This window comes from Patagioenas fasciata, chromosome 1, assembly GCF_037038585.1.
Source record: "Patagioenas fasciata isolate bPatFas1 chromosome 1, bPatFas1.hap1, whole genome shotgun sequence".
In the NCBI taxonomy this organism is placed as follows: domain Eukaryota; kingdom Metazoa; phylum Chordata; class Aves; order Columbiformes; family Columbidae; genus Patagioenas; species Patagioenas fasciata.
Window position 1 is genome coordinate 127,042,951 of NC_092520.1, and position 24,026 is coordinate 127,066,976.

Here is a 24,026-nt window from a genome sequence, read left to right on the forward strand (position 1 = left end):
GATTGGTTTTCACTGGGATGTGAAAACTTTCATTGGGAAGTCAGCAGTGGAGTAAAAAAACATTTATATGCAGGTCTATACTCCTCAACACTAAAAAAAGGAAGTAGAGCAAGGTGAAATTTGCTGGAGATTAGTCAAGGTAATAAGAACAAGGAATGACAGGTGAACCTTCTAATATTTAGTGACAGGGCACTGTAACAGCAAGTTATATCCAGCACAGGTAAATAGAGTGATGTACCCACTGGGGAAAAAACAATCACAATTTTTCATGAGAAGTGAATGACTTGACTTGCAACTCACTTATTAGATCCTAGCATCGTAACTGTTCTTTAAATAATCATCTTGATAACAAAGAAAAAAGTGCTAAGTGTTATAACTAAGAGATAATAGCACACCATCAGTTATTACCAGGACCCCATAAATACCCAAGTTTTGAATACAGTGAGGGGAATGGAACCAGCACAGCTTTGGGAAAAGGGCACCACAAACCATCAGGGATATCTGCTAGTTTACCTGTAAGGGTATAACTGAATTGTCTGAAACTGTGCAGGCTGGGATGAGGGTGGAGAAGGCAAGGAACATGACAGATCAATAAAAGCTGAGTGGACTGGAGTACAGCTGCAGCAGTTTAAGTACAGCAAGAGTTTTCCTGCTTCTGCAGCTGCTGGGGAGGCCGGAGTGATGAAGGTTGCACTCCTGGGAACAGTTCATCTCCAGCTGTGCCTTCCAGGCCCTCCAGCAGAGGTCAGGGAAGGCAGCTGGTAGCAGCAGCTTAAGGCTACAGTCAAGTTGCAGAGTCTGAGCTTTGCTTTTGCATGCTATACTGTACCACAGTGCAACTTTATCTCTTCATAAATGTCATAATGAAGCAGGAGAGGTGCAGAAAGAGACTACAGACAAAAATGGCTTTAACAGAGGGGGACTGGAATAGTTAAGGAGAGAGATGAGTTTTGCTTAAATACCTTCCTGAGAAAAGCCAGTATGGAAGAGTACTCACTGCATCTGAAGACCAGTTACTTTTACAGGTACAGACCATAGCTTTTCCAAGATGGCTGTAAAGACTTGCAATGGCTAGCAATTGATTTGAATAATTAGTATATTAAATACTTAAAATATTTAACCTATAAAGCCCAAAACACAGAGTTCCTGATGGTTGGTCTGTTAGTTTCAAGACCACTGAGCAGTCAATGCAAAGTACTCCAGGACAGTTCTGCTTGCTCTTCCCCCCGCCCCGCAACAAGGCTGAGGATTTCTGAGGAAAGGTTCGTAATTTCAAGGAAAACAAGCAAACAGAACCCACTCTTCTGTTAGACAATCATGGCACTCACTACAGCTGCCCAACTCACAATTCATGTTAGAAATATTCAGTTATACCATCTATGAAGCATCTGAGTAATATTCTGCATCTGATTGCAGAGTGAAACAGTTGGACTGCAAAAAAATGCACACAACAAGTCGTAAATGATGTAACTCAAATAGTGCACATTTATTCTGAACGGTATTTCTAAAGAGTTTGAGAAAAACAAAAACATGCTCCTGATGTACAACAAGGGCAATGATATAGATTAAAAATGGACCATCTCACTGTATAGAATTTGCTCCCCCTGCAACTTAACTTGTAACATTGAGAATGCATCTGTAAAATGCATACAGCATACCTTTGACTAAATCTTAACTCAAGAGACCAGGGGTGGTCTTAGCCAAATTAATCAGGAAGCAGTTGCAGATTCAAAAAAAACATCCAGGTCAGCAAACACTTCATGAAACACAGACTTTGTGCATAGCAGCTGACCCTGGACTGCAACATGAAGGAGAATAAATTTGGGGGACCAAATTTTTACTAGACACAGGGCACCATCAAGAATTAACAAAATATCACATAAGTTTTGTTTCAGTTGTAACAGTATGTCATATTTAATTGGCAGGTTTAACCATTAGCTGCATCATGTAAACTCAGCCAGTTTCAGTACAAACAAAAAATCTCTTCTCCCTTCCCCCTCCCAAAAATGAGGGATACCTCTCCTGGATGATTCTTCTTTCCCTGTACCATGGTTTCCCTAGGAGGAGTATTTTTGTAGACAGTATCTTCATACTTCAACCGATGTATGACAAAACCAGTTGCAGAGATTCAGGAATAACTCATATATACACAACTAAAGCTGTTAGTCGCATACATTTTTCTTGCTAGATCTTCATCCAGAACAGGAAGTGCTGGTAGGTTTTTTTGTCCACTGAAACTCCCAACTTTTAAAAAATTTAGTTGTTCATAAGCTGTTATTTTCAAGCTAAAAGGAGGTTCTGCTGCAGCAACAACCAAAGTAACCTAAGTTCTCTGCAGTAAGCCCATACTTCACACAATTTCAGTGTCTCTGGGTAACTGCACTAAGACACAGCATTCTCCTCCCACACTGAACACAGCTGATATACTAATAAAATATAACTGTTTGTCATTCAGAACTACTGACCTTCACTTGCCCTTATGCGTGTACAGGGAACACAGCTTTCTATGAGATTTAGATTAAACCTTGTATTCAAAATTCAACAACCGTTTTCCAGGATTAATAGCCTGGGAAAAGAAGTCTTAGATTTGTGGTTACTCTTTTTCCACCTCCAACAAAACACTTTATCCGAAGTTACAATGAGGCAGGTTTGCTGTGGAATAGGAGCTTTACAAATTGTTTTCTGGGATACATTCATAGAATGATGGCAGCCCAAAGCAAAAAGAGACAGAAACAAAGGTTAATCCAAGTAAGCTCAGACATCAGACTCATACTTTTAAACCTGAAGGAAAACTGTCTGCGAAACACACCAATTTGTGGAAGCCTACGACAACAGCAAATCCTAGGAGTTCATATCCCCACACCCATCTACCCAACCCAAACACTTACCACTTAGTTCTAGAAGAATGAAGAGCACTTTGCTTGGCACCAGAGGCAGCTATGGTCTGAGTTACACCTGTGCTGCACAAACATCCTCAGATACAACACTATCTTTCTTCCTCCACATGCTTCTCTTGATTTGGTCTACAGATGGCCAGAGAAACTATGTTGGCATATGACAAGCTAATTGTGCTTCAATACATCCCCTTCCAGAAAGATGCTGGAACTGCCAACATCACCAGTGTGAGCAGGTCCTAGCAGTACTAAAAATAAGCTTTTGTCAAAACTAGGCTGCCTCTGGCAATGGAAACTGTTTGCATCTTTCTAGCCAGAGTCTGCCACCAAGTGTTGCAAACAGAGGTTCTCAGGCCATACAGGGGGGGTTTTGTTGTCAGAGATCTGCCCAACCCCAAGACTCAAATTAGTGCAAACCCAGCAAATAAGAGTAGCTGTTTTCCAGCACAGGTCTGTCAGGATGCACTCCAACAAACACTACACACCTCTGGGAAAGGAGGAGTAATTCTGGAGCAGCTTGTATAGTCACCCCTCAGGTATCACAGACCACACAGTGTGCAATGAGGGGCACCATCCCTTGCCTCACTGCAACTCCTATCTTGAAATCCTTGGTTCCCACGTCACCCTTGAATGACTGGACAGCACCTACTAACCTGATGTATGCTGCAATGCACACTATAGGTTGGAGGTTTTCAAAGCAGATGAATTCAAGATGCAGATTTAAACTTTTAAAAAACCTAACAGGAAAGGAATGCAGTTCAATATCTTCTTGGGGGATGGGGCAGGTTGGTGTTGTCTCAGCTCAGTGCACTTTCCCAGGTGCTTGGAGAAGAGTCCAAGCTCAAGTTGGTATTTGTATTGGCATACATAAAATCGCTGGCAACAGTGCATAGTAAGGAGCACTGATATTCACACAAAGCATGAAAGGATGCAAAGCAGAGCTTAGTAGAGTTTACTGTAGCTTAGAGGTTACAGTACTAGGAAGAAGCCAATCAGCCTATTTTCCAAACCCATAAAATGCTCTAATATACGCAGCTTTCTCCGGTGCTCCATGAACACACTCTCACAAGAGTCAAACTGCATTATTACCACTGAACAGGGAAAGGAGAAAAGAATCTTCAAAGGAGTAAACTGTGCAGTTCTTAACCCCCTCCTCCCGAAGGAGCACATAAACACGGCAAGCCAAGCCAATCCCAAGCAAATCCAGGAGACCCCTGCAAAGCTATGTGATGAGGGTCAGATTCATGTTTGCCTTCTCTGCCTTGCTGCCTGGTTTCCTCACCCCTTGCCTCATCTCAGATTTGTCACCACAGATTTAGTTGCTGTAGCTTATTTATCTGGAGACAGGTGCTTGCCTTATGTGATCAAAGCTGGTAAGGTGGTCACAGTCACTTTTCCCATCCCAACAACACAGATAAAACTAACTTTCAATGAATTCTACAGCAAGGGTCTTGCCTCAGGATGTATGTTTTTACAAGGTTACTCTTGGCAAGACCACGTCTAGCTCTTACTCTGGCAGAAGTCTTCTGGGAGTTGGGTAAATGAAAAAAAGAAAAAACAAAGACCACTCTAAATCCTCCTCTCAGTCAGTTAAGAAGTGTAGCACCAGCTTGGGTGAGGAATATTTAAAAAAAAAAAAAAAGCATTCAAAAAGATCAGCCCAAGCAGAGTGACAAGGTATGGTAGAGTAGCCCATTCTTCTCAGCAAAAGATGGAGGAAAAAGCCATACTCAAAAATATTGGGAAGAACTAAACATACTTTTCTGAGGCAGGGGGAATTAAAAGGAAGAGTGGGAAGTACTGAATTAACATTCAAAGGTTGGGGGGGAGTAAAGTACCCTGTAGGTTATAAAAACCAAAATAATATAGGAGTCAAAGGACAAGATATTGCTTTTCCTTTTTTCCCCCCATTGGATATACATTCTGCTTACTGAAAGAGATAATTCTGAAGGAAACTTGTCACCAGGATAACCTGGTCAAGTCCTGCACACCTCAAACTTAAAAGATCTGCACACCTTTTCCCACCCCAACAAAAAACCAAAACAACCCCTCCCCCCAAAAAAAAACAGAAAGAAGAGCTCAAAAAGAAAAAAGAAAACCCCAAACATGATTGGACAATCCTTGGAAGAAGCATTACATTTTGTTGGAGAGAGGTCAAAAAAAATGTAGGAGGATGAAAGGGTGGAGTTAAAAAAAAAAAAAAAAAAAAAAGGAAAAAATCAAGAGGCCTCTCTTTCCTTATTTGGCGACAAGCAAGTGCAAGAAAGTGTTCGTTGGGGTTTTGTTCAGTTGTCGGTCTTTTGCACATCTGCGTTCTGGCCAAGACAAGGGGCTTTGAGGTTTTTCTGCAGCACATGAGCATCTGCGGGCTCTATCCTCTTGTAGTAGTTTTTCTTCGTCTCAATGATCTCAAAGCCAAACTTTCTGTAGAAGTCAATTGCAGACTCATTGCTGATCTGGACATGCCTGGGACAAAAAGGAGTACAGAGACACAGGTATCAGAACTTTCTGTAGTACAAAATTCTGCCTCCACACTCAGAATGGCCAAAGACAAGATAAGAAAAGGAGCAGATACAGCAATGATGGTGTAAGTTCAGGACTGGAAGTTTTGGTCTTCCCAAATCAATCCTGAGCTAACACACAGCTCATGGTTGGCCTGTGGCAATCATTCTGAGAAGTCACACATTTTTCCTCAGAAAAGCTGTTTTAAGGAACACAAATAGCAGAGAGGCTCTGAACCATTACTAGCTCAGTAAATTTTTCTTAATCTGGAAGTGAAAGATATTTTGCGGAAACATATAACAAAGTTTCACTGTAGAGCAAATTTTAACTTCCCATAGTGACACTTCTTACATGGCCAAAAACAGTTGTCTGAGTGATGATCCCTACACAGTGCAACACAAAACTGGCAATGGAGTTTGATAAGACTTAAACTCCTTGCTCACTGCTAACTAGCTCCCTCTCCTCACTAAAAGCTATAGCAGCACAAAGAAGCCCTAGACTTACAAAGTCCTTTCCCCCTTTTATTACTCCCCTTGAGTTTTACAGATCCTGCTAGCATATTCCAAGAGTTTCAAGGCCTCCAAAACAACTATCAGTTCTTCATCCTAAGCAACTAGGACATTTATTTGCACAAGTTCTATTAGAAAAAAAGTTTGGCTCAGCAAAAGCATTAATTAAACACTCCCAAAATTCAATGTACACTGCACAAACTCATGAATCACTTTGTCATGACAACATAACCATAGGACCAAAGTAACTCTGGAAGCAACAGCAGAACAAAACAAAAGATCTTAGTGTTAAGCCAAATAAGCAACAAATAGCTAAAAAGGAACTTAATAATAATGAAAAAATTTAGGCACTGATATCAAATTGGGTGCTAAGCTACACAATATGTTCAGATAGAAGATGCACAAGCAACAGAAATAGTCAAAATCAATGAATCACTAAAAGAACTTTGTTATGCCCAACTTTGGGGACTATTTATTGTCATTCTAGAATCCCACTCTGGGAAGTAGAAAGAAGGATTATGAAGGATTTGGCTTTTGCATTAAAACCAGCAAACAGTTCCTTCACTGTGCACACAGTAACATGCAAAAGCAAAAAGGAAAGCCTGTGCCAACTGGCAGATATCTGAGAGAGGGTTCATTACCACTTCTTCTGAGGGAATACAAGCCAAAAGTAGCTTTACTCAGTCTCCTCATTAAAACACCTGTTACTCTTACAGAGAGTGCACAAAGCTACAACAGTAGAGGGCTTGGAAGACTTTGCACCTCTTTGGCAGAGGTGGACTAAGCTTGAGGGGAAAGTTACTCCATTTACAGTGATAGCAGTGTATGAAACACTAAGCATCTTCAACAGTCCTGGTTAGAGTTCAGGGTGCAGTTTTGTGGCACTATAAATCCATCCAAGCCATACCTGCTGTGGGATTGTTCCTACCAGTACACTGTGCTTGTACTGGTATAAGCAAGCAGTGATAAACAAGGAAGAAGCTGGCTCAGATAAGCATTCTGGACAAAAACTGCCATCAGCTCACTTGGTAATCACACAGACCCCAATGAAGGACCAGAAGCGTGCAGCCAGCAGTGAAGGGGAAGCAAAGCTTTGCCATCTATGGATTTCAGGCTGTATTTCCATGGCTATCTATCAGGATGGGGGTGCTCCTTCATGCAGCCCTGTCCTCTACTCCAGTGCTTGTTCCCAAGTCTGCATCATGCTAAGTGCTTATGTAGACATGCAGTTGATGAAAAACAAACAAACAAAACCAAAAAAAAACACCAAGCACCACGCCCCAACAGTAAACCCCAAAACAACAGCCAGAAACAAAACCAAAACCAGCTTCCGCAGCTGGGTCAGGTCACTGGCCTAGTTTACTGTGTTGCTGCAGAAACAGATGACCTGGGAGAGTGTGAGAATGGGAATAAGCAGTTGGGCCTTGCTACTTAATATGAACTTAAGAGTTCTTGCAGGCACCTCTGATCTGATGTTCTAACCTATGCAGTACCGTCACAAAAGACAGACAGCAAATGCATCAAAACTGCATGCAAGACCTGCAGTATTTTCCATTCTGAGGACAACACTGTATGGTTAAAAAAAATTCTTTCACAGATTTTTTTTTTACTCATACAGTGTAATTCTGCTATAGAACAATTTTGTAAGTAAACTTTGAAATTCTGCAAATTTGCAGAAGCCCTTCTAAAGCAAGCAAGTTTTTCTTTTCCTCAGCATCAAACAGCAAGCCCAGAATATGACCCCTAGCTTTCTTGCTAGTACTTAAAAGATGTCCCATGACCCCAGTGAAATACATACTAAAAATGCTCGTGGATCTCCCTCCCTTTTCTCCCATGTATGCCTCTATCATCTCCAAAAATGCATGAGTGTAACTTTATTTACTTACAAATAGATGTTGTCAAAAGTGCCATCTTTTTCACAGATGTTTAAGACATGATTCAACATTTTTGTTCCTGCCAAAAGGTAAAGAGATACTTAACAAAACCGAAAGTACACGATCAAGTCTGTACCTAGCTAAGGGCTTTCTTGAGGAGGGGCAGGTTCACTGTAGGTAGGCTAAAATGACAGAGCTTGTGAAAACTAGGGAGGGCAAATAAAACATGGTGTATAAGTATTTCATTATCTTTCTGACTGCTCACAAAATTTAATTCATTCTTCCTTTGTAGAAAAACAAACAGCCCAGAAGCAGATGTATAAAGCAGCTTATTTAAATACTAGATTGAAGGCCTCAAACTCACCTCAAATTATGGTCAAAACAATGTATAAAGCAGTGAAAGCATTGGTTAAGTTATTCTAATAAAGGCCTAGTAAAATATTTTAAAATGAAGTTATGTTTTCTTTCCAGTTTGTCAAAGCAAACAAGTTACTGTAAGGTCTGGATTAATCTGGCCTATGGATCTGCAACATGGAGAAAAGAACTAATTGCAATATAGACAGAAAGCAGGCACTACCCCTGAGCAGCAATAATCAGTATTGATAAAGACAAAAGTATTATAAATAGAAAAAACCCTTCATTCAGAAGAATGAAGACATAAACCAATGAAGGAATGTTGTGTTCTACTTATACATGACTTGCACACTGGCTGCATACCTCTGTCAAATCATTTCATATCTCTGCACATCAATTTTCACATCTGCAGGAGCAGAGTATTTACATCACAGTATGATAACATCATTAAGATTAAAATAATCTGAAATCCTGAATTAGAAAGTTCTACAAAAAGTCCATTTCTGAAGGGCAGAAAAAAAAAAAGAGCACATCATAAATCATACTCTTTCCCCAAAGTCCCTTCCGGAAAAATCAGTGGTCTGAAAGTGCACTATCTTGGTTAAAAATCTGAAAGAGTATTTAGAAGGCTGCACAGCAATCTGGTTTCTTTGATGACTCAGATCCAAAAGAAGATCCTCCTTACCTATTCCTAGCCTTCGGTAGGGTGCCAGGCATCCAAGTGTCATGATGTACAGTCTCTTCTGATTCTGGGAGTGATCTACTCTACAGCACACTGCTCCCACTGCAATATCATTGAAGTAGGCTGCCAGGGAAGGAAACAAAGTGTTATCAGTCACAAGCCTCAAACTGTACATACAGCTCCTTCATTTATGCTCTATACCTTCCTTCCCGCTTGCTAGTTTTCCCATCCAGATAAAAACCACAGATTGTGGCTAACACTGAGTGAAGTTACCAATGGTGCTCCAACACAGCAGGTGGCTCATTACAGTTCAAACCACTGGCAAGGACATCACGAGGTAAGCCAGCAGCACACATCTTTCAAGTTTTCTGCAATAACAGCAAACATACCTATTCCCAGTAAAATGGAATCTATTTAGAACACAAACCCTCCAAGGTTGGGACTGTTGCTTTTTTGAGGTTCCCAAACGGTTATTTTTCACTATGTAAAATAACAAAATAGAAGGATTTGCTATTCAAAACCATTATGGATAGCAATGATGAGCACTTCTGCCGCCACAGCCCACAGTTACTGGCAAGAACATTTGTACCTAATTTGGCTAGTTCGCCAACCTCCAGTACATCCTTGTAGAACTTGTCATTGTAGCTGACAGGAAAAATGACCTGGTTTAGCCTCTTCAGCTGCTTAATGTTGTGTGGCGTCACATCTCCCAGCTCGATCCGGCTACTGGAACAAATCAAAACATGCTTAACATCTGACACACGGCAAAATTTCTAAGGACACAAAAGAATAATTTATTTATGCTTAGAGAACTATACCACCTAATATTCAGTTCAATACATATTTGAACTGCAATGTTCAACCCATACAATTAAGTCTTCTGTTGGTGGCTGATTTAACGCCCAAACCCAATTTCAGTCAATACGATAGTCAGAAGTTTCTCAGGCACCACTTAACACTGATGTACCATAGTGTATATGTGGTTTTACTGGGTGGGAGACAGGAGGACGCAGATCTCTGTAGGTGTATTAGCTTTAATTTTGTCCCATTAATTTCCTCACTGATCATCAAGATCACAGGGAAAAAAAAACCAACAACAAAATAAACAAAACCAAAACAAACACATATACCCCCAAAAATCCCACCAAATCAACAAGCAAGCAAGAAGAGATGGGAGGCTAGAATAGAGACCAGGAAAATAAAATCCTTATCCATTCTTCAAAGCCAGCCTTAAATTTACCAGCTATCAATATAAAGCTTATGCTTAGACAAAGACTAGGTTGTTACACTAGGCACCTGTCTCTAAAAAGCAACAATACTGTCCGCAGCAAACTCATATCAAGCCTGTTAATATGCAAGTGTGCGACTCTCAAGGTGATATCCGCATCTATTATGATAATCACTGAAGTCATTCTTCCTGCTGAGAGCAGAATCACAACCTTAAAATACCAGCACTGCACTGAATTATACTGAGAAGAAACAGACCAAGCTTCTTCCTTTTCCAAGACTAACTTCCTGATTAGTTGTTCATATTCCCCAAGCCAATTCCTTGGGTGCAAGTAGACAGTTTTAACAAGCACTACAAGGATGAAAAATAAAAAAATGAAAATAATCAAAATATTTTCCCAAATGATCACCAGAATACATAGGCAGGTACAAAGCCAATGCATTTTGAGTTAGAAATATAACACCATTCTAGGTTCATCTCAGCCTTGTTTTACTGAATGTATTCAGGAAACCAGATTTTCTGCCCAAACATCAGCAAAGGCGCTGTTTGCCTTTTTTAAAAAAGTCAAATTCTGCTTTCAAAAGGACAGCTTTCTGAGATCATTGTACACCGGACTTCAAAGTTCATTCTAGTTATGTGCAGTAGCTGCTTTCCATCTCCAATGCCTCTTGTGCCTAAGCAACTTTTTTTTCAGATACGTTGGTGCTTAGGACACAACAGCAAAGATTAACTTAAGTAATACAGCGAAACAACAAGAAATAATTACCAACAACTTTCTTCTTTAAGAACTGTACCAAGCAATGAAGAGTATAATCTTTCTCTGCTTTCTTAACTGACCTTGATTATATGTCAAAACCCATTAAATGATTAGTACTCAGTTTTAGTTATCACTACCAATGATGGGTGATAAATATACAATGCTTTCTAGGCATTGTACTGCAGCCTCCAAAACTATCACAAAAAACTACAAGAATGGAGCCCTTAGCGTTTACTTCAAGAAGCATAACTTGTCCTCACACCCACCTTCTCCTTTTCTTTTACAGCAAAGAGCACAGTCTTCGGTTCTGCAAAGGTACCAAGGATCACCATTGCCCACACTCTCTGGTGTAACACAGACCAGTCTCCCTAGTGAGCCCTACAGAAGCTAAATAATTTTTATGTAGGGCCTGCCTTCTAGAGAACAGTCTAGCATTAAATAATGGACTATTGATGATTTTGTAATTCTCCATCAGATTAATATGTTCCAGTTAATTATTCTAACTACTTAGAATTAATGGATGGCATTTACATATTGAACTTTGCCAACTCAAGTTTTGTCACACATTTGCCAAAGAGCCCTCTGGTGTCAAGCATCTTATGCCAGCATGGACACTTGCAAATTGTTCCAGGCAGTGCCTCATCTTCCCCCTACCACACTGAAGATGTCAATCAGTCTCCCCCCACCCCTCACTTCAAGGGCAACTCCTAAGCCACAAATCCCTGTAGTTTGCCCAGAGGTCTGCCCAACTGTACAGCAAACTCTTGAGAGACATCTCACTAGAACTGAACACTCCAACAGTGACCTCAATGAAAGAAGAAGCAAGTCTTCATATTCTTGCATCTCATCCACGTAAAAACACCCAGGCATACTACAAGCAACTGCAATGACAGATATTTCTAACATTTCCAGCTATAAACTATTGTATTGTGCTGAAGTAGTCTGCTGTATCCCTTTTCTGTGACTCCTACTACCATCAGCCCTTTTTTTCCATCTTCTAGATTATTTTTGCTCTCAAGATTCATTTCTTCATATATCACCACTTGTGCAAGCCCCTCTGATAGATATATTCCAATATAAATTAAGTACTGAGCTAGTAAGGATGACCTCACACCACAGAAGTATTATTGTAAACAACCCTACTATCGAAGTTTTTAGATGGTGGGGTAACTGTAATACTTGTTTTACACCCAGCTGTTTAGCCTAGCATGGCAGGGCTTCTTCAGGCACACAGAAGGCAATTTGTGCCCTTTTCTAATGCCAGACAGCAATGCTGCTACCTTTTCCTCACAAAGGGTAGGAACAGAAGTGTGGTATGTGGCATCCTGGGTGTATTTGTGCGTGGGAGAGAATTTTGCTGGAGAACCTCAGTAATCTCATACTAGGAGTGAAGAGAGGACCCAGCAGCCTCTTTTGCTGCAGTCTGCATCAGAGTAGAAAACAAAGGGAGCAGGTCTCAACAGCCCAGTCAGATGAGATTAGCTGCAGAGTAGGAGGTCAGTAAGGGAAGAAGAAAAAACCTTACGTTCACACTCAGTCCCTCGAAAGCCTAGACCTCTTGTCCAAAAGATTTAATACTTCCGTTGTATCAGTAGATCCAAGCTTCTGTAGATCAGTAACACTAGCATGATCTCTTACGATGAACTCATGGCAAAGCTATTATAGACCAAGTCCCATTATACTTGAGCAAAAATCTCTGACATAGACTACTATCAGGTAGCGTGATCTCCAATATTATTTTAAAATGAATTAGTTACTAATGAAGCAAGAAATCAGGCATTAGTAGACAGTTACTATGGAGTATTTACAATGAAAGTACAACAGGACAAATATATATTGTCAGTGGTGGCCAGGACAAGATGGTTGAAAAAGGGCCCACAGGCAGAAGATGGAGCTTCATGAAGAAAATGTCAGGGAATAAATAAACAAGTGCAGAAGCAGAGTCTAAGGCTTCTCATAGCTGCTGAGCCAAAACATCACCTCTGAGGCTGGCATCAGGCCAAAGAAACAAGTTCTAGTAGTAGGTGGCTAAAACATGCTGCTGACAGATTTCCTTTGGCCCTTGAGCTGCCCCTGCTCTATCTCTCACCAATTTTGCCACACTCATTGTTGCCTCCTGCCATCTCCTCCTGTCTGCCTCCTGTGCTCTGTCACTAGCTGTTTCCTCATTGCCTGAGAGTTGCACGAGGGCAAATAATTTATCCTGGAGGATAATACGATAAAAGTTTGAGAAACACTGCAGGAAATATAAAGCAATATGCTAAATATGCCTGTTTAAAAAATATGTGCTCAAACCGTAAATTAATGTATAGCACTAGCTGATTATATCAACTCCACATCTGTTGCACACAAAGACATTTAATAATTAAATGAGGACATGGAAAGGAAGACCCACATCATGAGAGCTCACCACTTTGCCCGAGGACAGACAGCATGGCAGAAGTGCCACTAGAGCCTCAAGTGAAAACACAGGAAAGCTGGCACTGCTGTTGAAAGCCGAAGTCTTACTGTCCCTGAGCCACTCATTTCCATTCTTTTGCTGGCATAAACATTTGTGCAACAATGTGGTGAACCAACTGCAATTAAAGCTAACCTAGCAAAAAAAGGAAAAGTTTAGTTTTAACCCACATCAGTCCCCTGATTGGGTTGACCACACAAATCTTCTGGCAGCCTAAAGACAAAAAAGAACTGCCAGAGGCAGAACTGGTGGGTTCTTGAGCAGAAGCACCAGCCTACTCCAGTTTAAACTGTAAATACTGTGCAGGAGGAGCACAGGGATCACTCAGCATACATATGATTTTATGCTACACCTTATTGCTTATGGAACAACATGTATTTTCAACCTCAGGACTTAAAAACTACCCCAGCCTCAAAAGATCCAAGACAAAGCACCTGTAGCACAGGACACAAACCAGTCATTTTTTAAAATTAGAAATACCTTTGGTGTTTTTTTGGTTTGGGTTTTTTTTTTTTTGGTTGTTGTTTTGTTTTGGTTGGATTTTTGTTTGTTTTTAAATTTGTGGTTTTGTTTGGTTTTTTTTTTTTTTTTGGTCTGTTTTTAATAGCTATTTACAAGTAGACCTCCTTCTTCAAGTTACATCTCAGCCAAATCAGTAACATAAGTTTACTATATCAGCTAAAGTCTGATTAGGCTAGTCCTCTGCATTAAGCTCAGTACATGCTGTACCAGAAATACCTATCCTCTGCTGTTGCAAAGAAAAAAAAAAACCTGAATCATGAGCTCAAATTTGCCTAAAAGAGAATATAAAAGTGTGTAAAGAGCCTCAAGTACCCAGAATGCCCATGACCTTTCTTAACAGATTATTTTATTCTATTATTCCAATAATATTCCTAAGAACATACACACTTACTACTGGCATCTGACATCTCAAATAGCACTCCATGAAATGCACAATAGTCACCTGTACTTATCTTAGGTGATGAATGTCCAAGTCAAACATCCCATCCCAAGCAATTGTTTTTAATATGGAGGAACAAGGGACTCTTGGCTCATCATGTCAGGCCTTTTACTACTGCAGTGCCATACAAATCCATAGCCTTTCCTAGACAGAATACCAGCCCCCTGAAGCCACTTAAACATCTTCCATTGCAAGACTGTTTCCAAGATATCATTATTCTCATAGTCAGGCTTTCTTCTGATTTCTATCCTAAATGTACTCAAGTTCTATCAATATGCTGTCATTATGCTCATTAGCCTATCCCACCTATACGCTCTATCCCAAATGCCTTTTCAGAGAGCTACCATAACCTCTTTATACTTTCCTTCTTCTAACTAAAGCCAATGTCCTGGCCTACTCCTTTAAGACTGGCTCTTAATTCCTACTATTGTCATACTAGCTCTTCTTTCCATCTCTTCAAGACTGAAGTTAATTTTCCTTAAACGTGGTTAGCCAAAACTGCTTACACCACACCAAATACTTACTGTTGCCTTGTACAATGGCAGTAAGTTTTTCCCTATCTCTACCAAAAGCATTTTCCTGATGTATCCTAGGACTACAACGGCATGTGTCACAACTACAAGGTACCATGACTCAGTTAATGGGGAAAAAACACATTGAGACTTGACTAGTGGAGGGAACCAGTTTCTGGCACATAAAGCTGCTGTGTTAAAAGTGCCAAGTGACACTGCCCAGCAATGCAAGAGCGGAAGTGAAGAGTGATCTGTGAAATCCAAATGGAAGTGGGACGTTAGCGAGGTGACATGCAGCAGTTACTGACACTGGATGCATGCCCAAAACATCAGCATTAACACTTCTGCTCTTGCATGCCAGTGCCCTAAGATTCTTCAAGCACTTGCTAGAAAAAAATAACTCCCACTTTTTGTAGAACCTAATGCAATCCAATTAGTCCTACTGCAGCTGCAATCTTCTATCTGCAGCCTACTACAGGGCTGTGATTTGAACAGTCTACTTTTCCTATAATGTCTTAAATTTATACTGGTGGAAGTAACAGGCTACATGAGACTTTAGTGTTTGCTTATGCTAAGGCTGCCTTTTGCCTCTCAATGTATACCAAAGGAAAACTGTTATACAGAATGACAGCTCAAGAGGAAGCCAGTTTCTGGAGTGACAGTTCAAGAGGAAATACAAATTCAGTCCCAGGGAACAGTAAGTATTAAACACTAGTTTAGAACCAAAATTACAGAGAAAAAGGGGTAAATCCAAGTTTTTTAATGCTGTAAGAATCTCAGTCTCATTCAACTTTAAACAGTGCAGTCTCCCCCCAGAGGGATGTGCCTGACTGAAACAGATCATGGTGTAACTGATAGCTGGGCTCAGGCTCACTGAAGGCATCTGGCATGCTAAATTTAGCAGAGCTGTATCTGGTACTCACAGAACTTACTGAGGTATCATCGGTCAGGAGAGGGAGCATGGGGGAGAAAAGGGCCCTAACACATTACAGGACTTTAGAGAAGGTTTGTCACTCGCTAAGCAGCCAACTGGCTTTATTGTTTCTATTTTGGCTTCCAAGTCAAAGCAAGAGTCTAGACAGGATAATCCACTCATAAAATAAAACCAAACCAGAACTATGAAAGCTATAGACCTGAAGGGTGTAGCTTTGTTTAGATTCAGTTCCAAAGCCAGAAGAGCCTCCCTAGTGTTTTGGTGTGTGGGGTTTTTTTGTTTTGGTTTGGTTTTTTAAACCAAACCAACACAGATGAGCTGTCTTGCTAGGCACACAAGTCAGTCTAGTTCTTGTGGGCAGACTGGTATGTTTTCAATTATCTAGAAGATCTGTGGGCTGTAAATCTACTCTGCTTCACGTGTCAGAAAACCAGAAGGATAAGTACAAGCCTAGCATGCAAAAACTCTTACCAATTTGCTTCTGAGCCTCCATGATCTTCTTTAGCCCCACTTACTACTGAAAATATATATTTGCATAACAGCTGACACCCTGCTGGAAGTTACCCCCAGCAGTGTATTGCATTGTAGAAGGGTACAGTGGTGTACAGAAGAAAGCTAAGTGATTTTAGAATCAGAATTAACAGAAGACTTCACTCAAGACTTGTGACTCAAATGGATCTCAACTGTGAATAAGTTTCACTGCATGTGTCATAATTAGCCAAGACATACTTCAGACTCTCCTTGCCTCTCTCCTTCATAACAAAAAAACACACAGCACATCACAGTCAAGGTTTTGTCATTATATTTGGATAATTCACTCTGCTTAAACCTAGAAAATCTGATCATTGCACAAAAGACTGGCTGGAGTTCACATTCAAGAAGCAAATCCTACAACATGCTACAGTGGCCTCACAGTTTTCCCAGCTCAAACCTGTTGAGAGTTTTACTAGACCTCTAACCTAGACTCAGCTCTGATCTGAAAAAAAAGACAACCCTAAAGCTAAAGCAGCAGTACGATCATGAAGCACCTCAGCTATCTGATTATGCAAGTGCTAGGGGGAGACAGCAACGTCATTTCAACAAGTGTCAAATAAAAATAAACTTTTCCAAGAAAATGAAAAGCCATCTCATTCTGCAGCTGGATACAAAAAGCGGGAAATCACCATGCCCAGCTGACAGGATTTTCAAAATATCAGAAATAAATGTAGTTGTCTAGAATAGAAAAGCAGCCATACATTGCTTAGTAGCCTGCAACACTGCTGCTTCAAAGCACCTCATGAGGTAAAGGTTTGGATATTATATCTGCCTATCCCAGTTGCATCAAAGTCAACTAAAAGAGGAAACAACTTGTCTGTGATCATACAGCAGATAAAGAGCTGCCAGAAATCCTAACTCTCCATTGCTGGTCTAACCACTTCTTAGTCAAATAAGCTCACAAGACCATTCAGATTTTGAACCACGATTGCAAAGCAGAAGTACTTCGCCAGTTTGAAAAAAACTTAGCTCAAAATTAGTTTTGTGTCTCTATTACTGGCACCATGAGACATCTTACAAGTTACTGCCCCCTTCCATGCCCTCAGTGTCCCCAAATATAACAATTATAACCCTTATTTGTCTCCCAGGAGATCATGAACCTCCACTAATTAATGTTCACAAAGTATCTGATGATCCTCAGGTAAGAACAGAGGCTTACCTTAAAATTCAAAATACAAGTGATGCTGAGTTCACAAAGTGCCTTATTTAAATAAATCTATATAGCTCAAAGGCACTTCTTGTACTTATACTAGGCAACGAACTGTAGAACTGACGTATCAGGAGAAAGGCATTTCTCTGCTTCATGCAAACTATTTATAGAAATCACTGAAACACCATTCTTTAGACATGACTGTGTCCATTAGATTGGTAAAGAAAAAATGGCAGGTCATTATGGGTCACTTGCCTATACTTCATATTTCAGTCCCTGGGTTGGTGTTTTTCTGAGGTGTTAAAATAATGAATTTCATAAACAATATACCATGAAAAATTAACAGAATGCACCTACCTTTTATGCACCTACCTTCAAATACTTCTAAGGCAACAATCACTGCAAGCACCTAACTTATCAAGCACTAAAACATCTTTTTTCCTCTCTCTTTTTCCCAGTTTTCAGTAAGAATGAACAGTTCTCAAATGAAAATTTGCACTAAAGAGCTACTTATTATTAACAAATCTCCTTTGATGGCAATTTTCAACCTAATTAGTGATCCTTACTGACAAGAAATTCCAAGTGCCATGTAAAGAAAACTTTAACAAGCCTTAAATTGCTGTGCTGGGTCTCACCCCATACTCTAAAAAGAAGATTTAAGAAAAAAAAAAAAGTCAGATGGTGGAAATGGGAATTTTTTTTCAAGGATCGAGATTCTAGTCTGTTAAGTGCCAAAAATCACACGGAACCTGGAAAATAACAGGGAGAAGGAAGCCACGTGAGCTCAGGAAGTACTTCATTAATAAAGATCTTACCATGCAAGCATGGTATTTTCAACCCATTTAACAAATACTCTGCCCTGAGGAAAATTAAAATACCTTGATCTTCGTCACCTAGTGACACTGTTGTGGAAATGGTTTCGTCTCTGTTTTCTGTAAAGCCTTGCTTCATTCCCTTCCCATAATGAATTAATTCAATATGCTTTGACACAAATACACAGTTACCCCATTTCAATGCTGTGCTTCGTCGCTCTCAGGTCTTCAAGTCCAAGGGTCTGCAAATAACCAGCAATTCTTCTATGCATAGGCTGCTTCTCTCTTCCCCACTCCTCCTCCACCTCAAATCTCCCTCCTGACAAACTTTTGCTGCCCTAAAACTTCCACATAGTTCATTTCTTCCCTTCACCTCCTTCAGCAGGGAGCAGAAAGTAATCCTGACGTTGCCTGCCTCACTTAGAGCAGAAAGGGATGCAAGGAGGTAGTGCACTTCTCTCTTATCAATTCCCAAACAAATACAAAGATCCGACTTCTGTCCTTTCCTCCACTGGGTAAAAATATCTAGCGCCTTCTCAGATTATTGGTCTGAAACACTTGTAATGTTTGCCAAATGGGCAGGCTCAAGTTCTGAATCATTTCCACTTGGATATAAGTATTTTTCTGGCTCAACCATCAGATATTATTTCCCATTTTAGAAGAGATTCAATGTGGCAAAAAGGATGCATCATTTCTCTTGTCCTCAGGAGATGGCAGCAGAGTCTGTGGCATTTGGTGATTAACTAAAGATACTACATTTTTCAGAGAGGAAATGTCCCAGCCTAGCAAGCCACATATACATGTAAAAAGAACTGAATGGTCAAACACTACTCAAAAGCCAAGACCAGATTCTAGGGTGTGCTAATAAAATGGCTATACTATCTTTCTATCCTCCCAATCCTTCCCAGTTCATGGAATGTCTTGGATTTTAATTTCATAACCAGATTAAAGTAGTAAGAATTACAAATTGGGTTGAAGTACCTATAATAAACTCAAGTTTTTATAAACTTAGTTTAGAAGATATTAAGCCATTTGCAAGCAAGCATATAGGCAAGGTCTAAATTTACAATCCATTAAATTAAATGCAGAAAAGTATAGCTCACACTTCGACATTTCCAGGTTCAGAAAAATCCTAAAACCAGTGATTTTCAAGCTCAATTACCTTTTTTGTCCTGCCTCCAGCGCACATAACAATTCCGCAGTTTCCTCAAACTTGGAACTTCCTCTCATATACATTAAGCTTAGCACTGTGCCTTGCAGATGGAAACAAATCAATGGTTCTGCATGAACTCTGTAGCACCAGCTCAGAACAATAGAGGAAAAAAACCCTCCCTGTTCTCATGAGAAACACATGCAGCTTCAGGACCTTGAAGAGTTTACTTCATTAATCTGGACAAAACAAGCAGAGATATCAAAGCTCACCCATAACAACTCACCATACCTTAAATACACTATTGTTATTTTTCTGTTATGCTCAGTATTCCCCAGCTGTGATGTCTCTTCTACAAAGGCAGCCAGAATAGCACCAGCCTGAAAAGCCTCTCTGTTATTAAGTTCTCTGTGGCAGCAGCTGCCTTTTGTGTAGCATCTAGTCTGAAGGGCTCTTACACAGCCAGTGTGGAAACTTAGAAAAGTAATGCACATCACCTTCTAAGACAGGGTATAACAAACAGCACTCCATTTCAATCTGTTTTTCATCACATGGCTAAACCTATGCTGCCACATGACAATCCCAGCAAAACTGCAGAGAGGTTTGGTCAATGTGACAAAATAACACATCTGCACAAGAGCACAGGCACCAGGCCTCGCCTCTAACATGCACTATATGCCCTATATATAAGCTGACACTTCTGGTCACATAGCACATACAAGCATACAATAGAGCACACGTGTCCTGCGTTACACCCCTTGTGTGATGTGGTTTTTAAGTAAGGGCAGCAGGGAAAGGCTGGATGACTTATTCACACAGGCTTCATCTGAACTGAAACAGGTCAGGGAAGTGCTCGTATTGTAAGACATCAAAAGGGCCACAGACAGCAACCACCAAATGCTCAAGATTCTATGCAAGATTTTCTCTTTCCTTAAAAGCAGGACCATAAAAACTGTAATGAAGATACAAGAACGCTGAGCAACAAGTGAATCAACACTCTGAAAGCAGTAAAGTGCAGGGTGTATTATTTACATCTGATCTACAAAACCAGGCAAATTACTACAGACAGCAGAACCCGAGTCTCTCCCACTGGTATTTTTCCTTGTGCAAATCCAGTTCTAAAATAGATTTTCAAATTCCAGAACTAACAATAACAACATTCAGGAAAACAATAAATGAATCTCTAGAGAATTGTGACGTTCACTAACACAACAGTGAATTATATCAGTTTTTCAACTCATATTTAAGGAAAAAAAATGGAAATATAATGAGTCTCTAAAGCATTAAAATCATTCAGCAGATGAGGGTAGAGTGAACGTAAAGTCAAGTATCACAAAAGCAGATGGAAAGTAACAGCAATCACCAGTTCAGATGCTGTGTTTACCTCATCAAATAAGAGAAAACCCACAAAATTGTAAGCAGCTGAGAAAGCAAAAAAATCTTTCACTACCTCTGAAACCAGAGTTCCTCTGCAAAGTCAACTCACCTCAAACAGTCTGACGACAGAGATGCTACAGCCACCTATGTATTATTAACACACTGCTATGTGCTGTATTGAATTCAGAGACTTAAGAAAGAAGGCTGCAAGCAATGCATGCTGACTACACAATCTCTTTCAGATCAGAAATTTCAACACATCATTGAGCTTGGTAGTTTCTTTAATTCTTTCTCTGTCAAAGTAGACTGTTCATAATTACAGCTGATGTTATGGATCTTGGTTCTCCCAAAACTGTCTCTGCACTTTGTAGTGTGGGTTACTATGCAATGCGTACATTCCCAGAAAAAATACTCAGGAGTCAGTTTGTTTGAAAGAACTTATCCACAATTTTGTATTCAGTACTGAAGACAGACTGGATCCCTTCAAACACCACATTAGTTTCTGTATGTTGGGAGTTCAAGCTTTAGATCTATTTTTGGACCTATCTTCTGACAACACTTGCTTTTTAGGGATCTTCTCCGATCTTTGTAGCTTGACAAACTATTTGGTTTTGTTCCAGAGTATCTCTACGTAATTTAATATATTCCTTCTGAAATCTTCTAGTCCTTTGATTTTCTCATTCTACTTAAATTGGGTTATTTTTCAATTTGAGTTCTATCGGCCTATTTGCCTCAGTATGAATTTTTAGAGAACACCTGGATTCAATATTAAGATTTTATTCTGCTCAAGAACTTGCTGTGTGGTGCTAACAGTGTTTTCACAAGACAGGAATATGCTGTTCTTCAAAGAGATGAAAGAGTACCAGAAAAGCAAAATATCCAAGTACAGAACCCAAAGGGATCAGTTCTGAAGCTGAACCAGTGATAAAGCTGTCTCTAAGTGACAGTAAAATAACAGAAATAAAGCTTGGTGCTCTGGAAGCAGAAGAGGAGTGTATGTTCTTTTCCTCCATACATTTTTATTAAAAAAAAAAAAAAAAAGTTGCAAAAAGCAAAGCCAGGACTCAGCCCCTTGAGGAGCACCACAGTGGTCACTCTGGCTGTGACCTCCCAGGTCACCTCCATGACTCTGGCCAGACACACCTGGGCCACTTCCCACCTCATCCATCTAGGCCCCAGTAACTCTGCCACTCAACTCACAAAAGACATATGGCCAAAGCAGAGCCAAGCTGCAGAAAACAGCAGAATGGTTGATGGAGGATAAAAGGAAACCCAGTTTCATCAGGAGCACTGTTGAACAACCATCACATCAACTGCCACTTTATCTTGGCTGATCAGTGTTGTCACCCTTCTCACAAACTCTGTCATCCTCATTATAAGGTGACTAAGAGGCAGGGTGCCCTGTTTCACGTAGGGTGGTGCAGGTGAATAAAGGATTGGCCAAAGGATATCCCAAACACACCTATTTTATGTCATCTTAGAGTCAGTTTATTTGCAATCATCGCTGAACCTCTTTCTACAGATACCTGCCAGCCCCTCACAATGTTTGAAGCTGCTTACAAGCTGTAAGAAACAGCTAAGTATCTGTTATCAAGTAGTCTTGTCTTGTGACCTCACCCCAATTGTTAATAAGTTAAACCCCTTACCATTTCTAAGTAAAAGCTTAAGTGCTTCCTTCAGCTTCCATTCACCCTGCCTTAAGCTGCCAAACTGGAATATTAATACCCAGCATTGTGTAACACCAGTTTCAAAGGAACTGGTTTAATACTCCCTCAAGAAGCAGTTGTGGAAAACTTCCCTTGTGCATATGAAGAAACTGAGGCATGGGGTGGAAGAATCGTGTTTTGTGGAGCATGGGTGACACTGAAATCAATAAACGTTAGCTGATTTAACTAACATTGGAAAAACCTGCCCCAAAGTGACCCACACAAGGTCAGGCAGGTCATCTGTTTCCAGAGCAGAGCTGTGACTATGAAGGCTTCCAGGTCTTGTGGTCAAATACTGCACCTCACTGCCTCCACTGAGAAGGAAATCAAGCGTTTCAGCCAATCACATCTGAAATCAGGTTTTCAAGAGCCACGGAGAAGTGAAGTCAGGCCCAAAGCAGTGTGCTTGGGAAGTGGGCACAAAACACAGCTCGTTTGCATCCATCCACGCTGTAAAACCCTCAAAGACTTCAACCAACAAAAGTGTTAAGAGGATGTTACAAACAATAGCGCTGCAAACCCACTCATCCGAGGCCGGCAGCTTTTCCCCACAGACCCAACAGCACTTCTTCACTATGGCCAGACAAGCACGAAGGAGCAGTCGGTATCCCCCCAGCCGCCCGCTCTCTCCGTTAGTGTGGCAGATCGCTGGTGCCCACAAGCCGAAGCCGTTCCGTAGCACCAAGAGCCGCCACGTCCCAGCGGCTGAACAGAGTGGGGCTGAGCGCCGAGAGTTTTCGCTCCAGCAGGGAAACACGTTTTATGGAGAGAGGCTCCCGCAGGGAGCTCAGCTGAAAGGGCACCACCGAGCAACGAACGCACCGCCGGCTCTTAATCCCCGAAAGGGGCTCCCCTGACACTGGCCCCCCGCGGCCCCTCTCCCAGAGGGTGGGAGAGACGTAACGACACCCACCCCCGCCGCGGAGGCGGCGGCTGCCGGTGGCAGTGGCGGCGGCTCCGCACAGCCCCTCCGCCTCCCGCCGAGGCGCGGCGCGGCGCCGCCCGCCCCACGTTCAGCCCGCCGCGCCTGGGCCGCGCCGCCCGGGCCCGCCCCGCTCCCCGCCAGCGAGGCGGCGCGGCCGAGGCGGGACCGGGCGGACGCAGCCGCCCTGTCACGGCCGGACCGGGCCGAGCCCCGCGGGACGCGTCGGGCCCACACTCACCCCTTCATGGTGCGGCCGCAGCCTGGCCAGCACCGGCGTCGGCGCTGGCTGCGTGCAGGGCCTGGCGGTGCGGCTCCGGCCTCCCCTCCCTCGGCCCGGGCAGCGCGGGCGGCTCAGCCTCCTGCTCCCGCGCCCGCTCCACATGGGCCTCCGTCCGCCCGTCCGCCTGCGCCCCGCCCCCGTGACCCCTCACCTCACGCCGCGCGCGCGCGCCCCCGCCCGCCGCCTCCCCAGCATGACCCCTCGCCCCCCCCCCTTCCCGCCCCCGCTGCGCACGCGCCGCATCCACCCTCCCCCCCCGAGAAAGGGGAGGAGAGGAAGGAGAGGGCGGAGCAGCATCGCGCGGCTTCCTCCGCGTGACTTGGGGGCGGGAAGGAGCGGCACGAGGCGGTGCGTCTCGCCACGTGATGTGCGGGGGCCAATCGCACGCCCCCCTGCGGCCAACGCTCTTCTGCCCGCTCGCGCGGGC

General features: G+C 41.9%; 1 protein-coding gene across 2 annotated transcripts; it reads right to left on the minus strand.

The window, feature by feature from the left end:
• Positions 1-1,462: 1,462 nt before the first annotated feature.
• Positions 1,463-23,735, minus strand: NAA50 (N-alpha-acetyltransferase 50, NatE catalytic subunit). Of its 2 annotated transcripts, none has more exons than XM_065851786.2 (5): positions 23,558-23,735; positions 9,405-9,538; positions 8,819-8,938; positions 7,792-7,858; positions 1,463-5,360 (listed from the first exon to the last, which is right to left on the minus strand). In XM_065851786.2, exons 1-5 carry the CDS (start codon positions 23,563-23,565, stop codon positions 5,180-5,182), a joined length of 510 nt encoding a protein of 169 aa, XP_065707858.1. In that variant the 5' UTR covers positions 23,566-23,735; the 3' UTR covers positions 1,463-5,179. The 2 variants fall into 2 exon arrangements, with proteins under 2 accessions (XP_065707858.1, XP_065707850.1); XM_065851778.2 differs by having other exon boundaries at positions 9,405-9,541.
• Between the last annotated feature and the right edge of the window lie 291 nt (positions 23,736-24,026).

Bases quoted from the DNA above. Each gene is read 5' to 3' on its own strand.
- NAA50 (XM_065851778.2), bottom strand. The intron at 8,939-9,404 runs GTACAAATGTTC...CTTCCCTGGCAG, and splicing joins TGGCGAACTAGCCAAATTAG to CCTACTTCAATGATATTGCA. The intron at 5,361-7,791 runs GTAAGTAAATAA...TTTTTGTCCCAG, and splicing joins ACTTTTGACAACATCTATTT to GCATGTCCAGATCAGCAATG.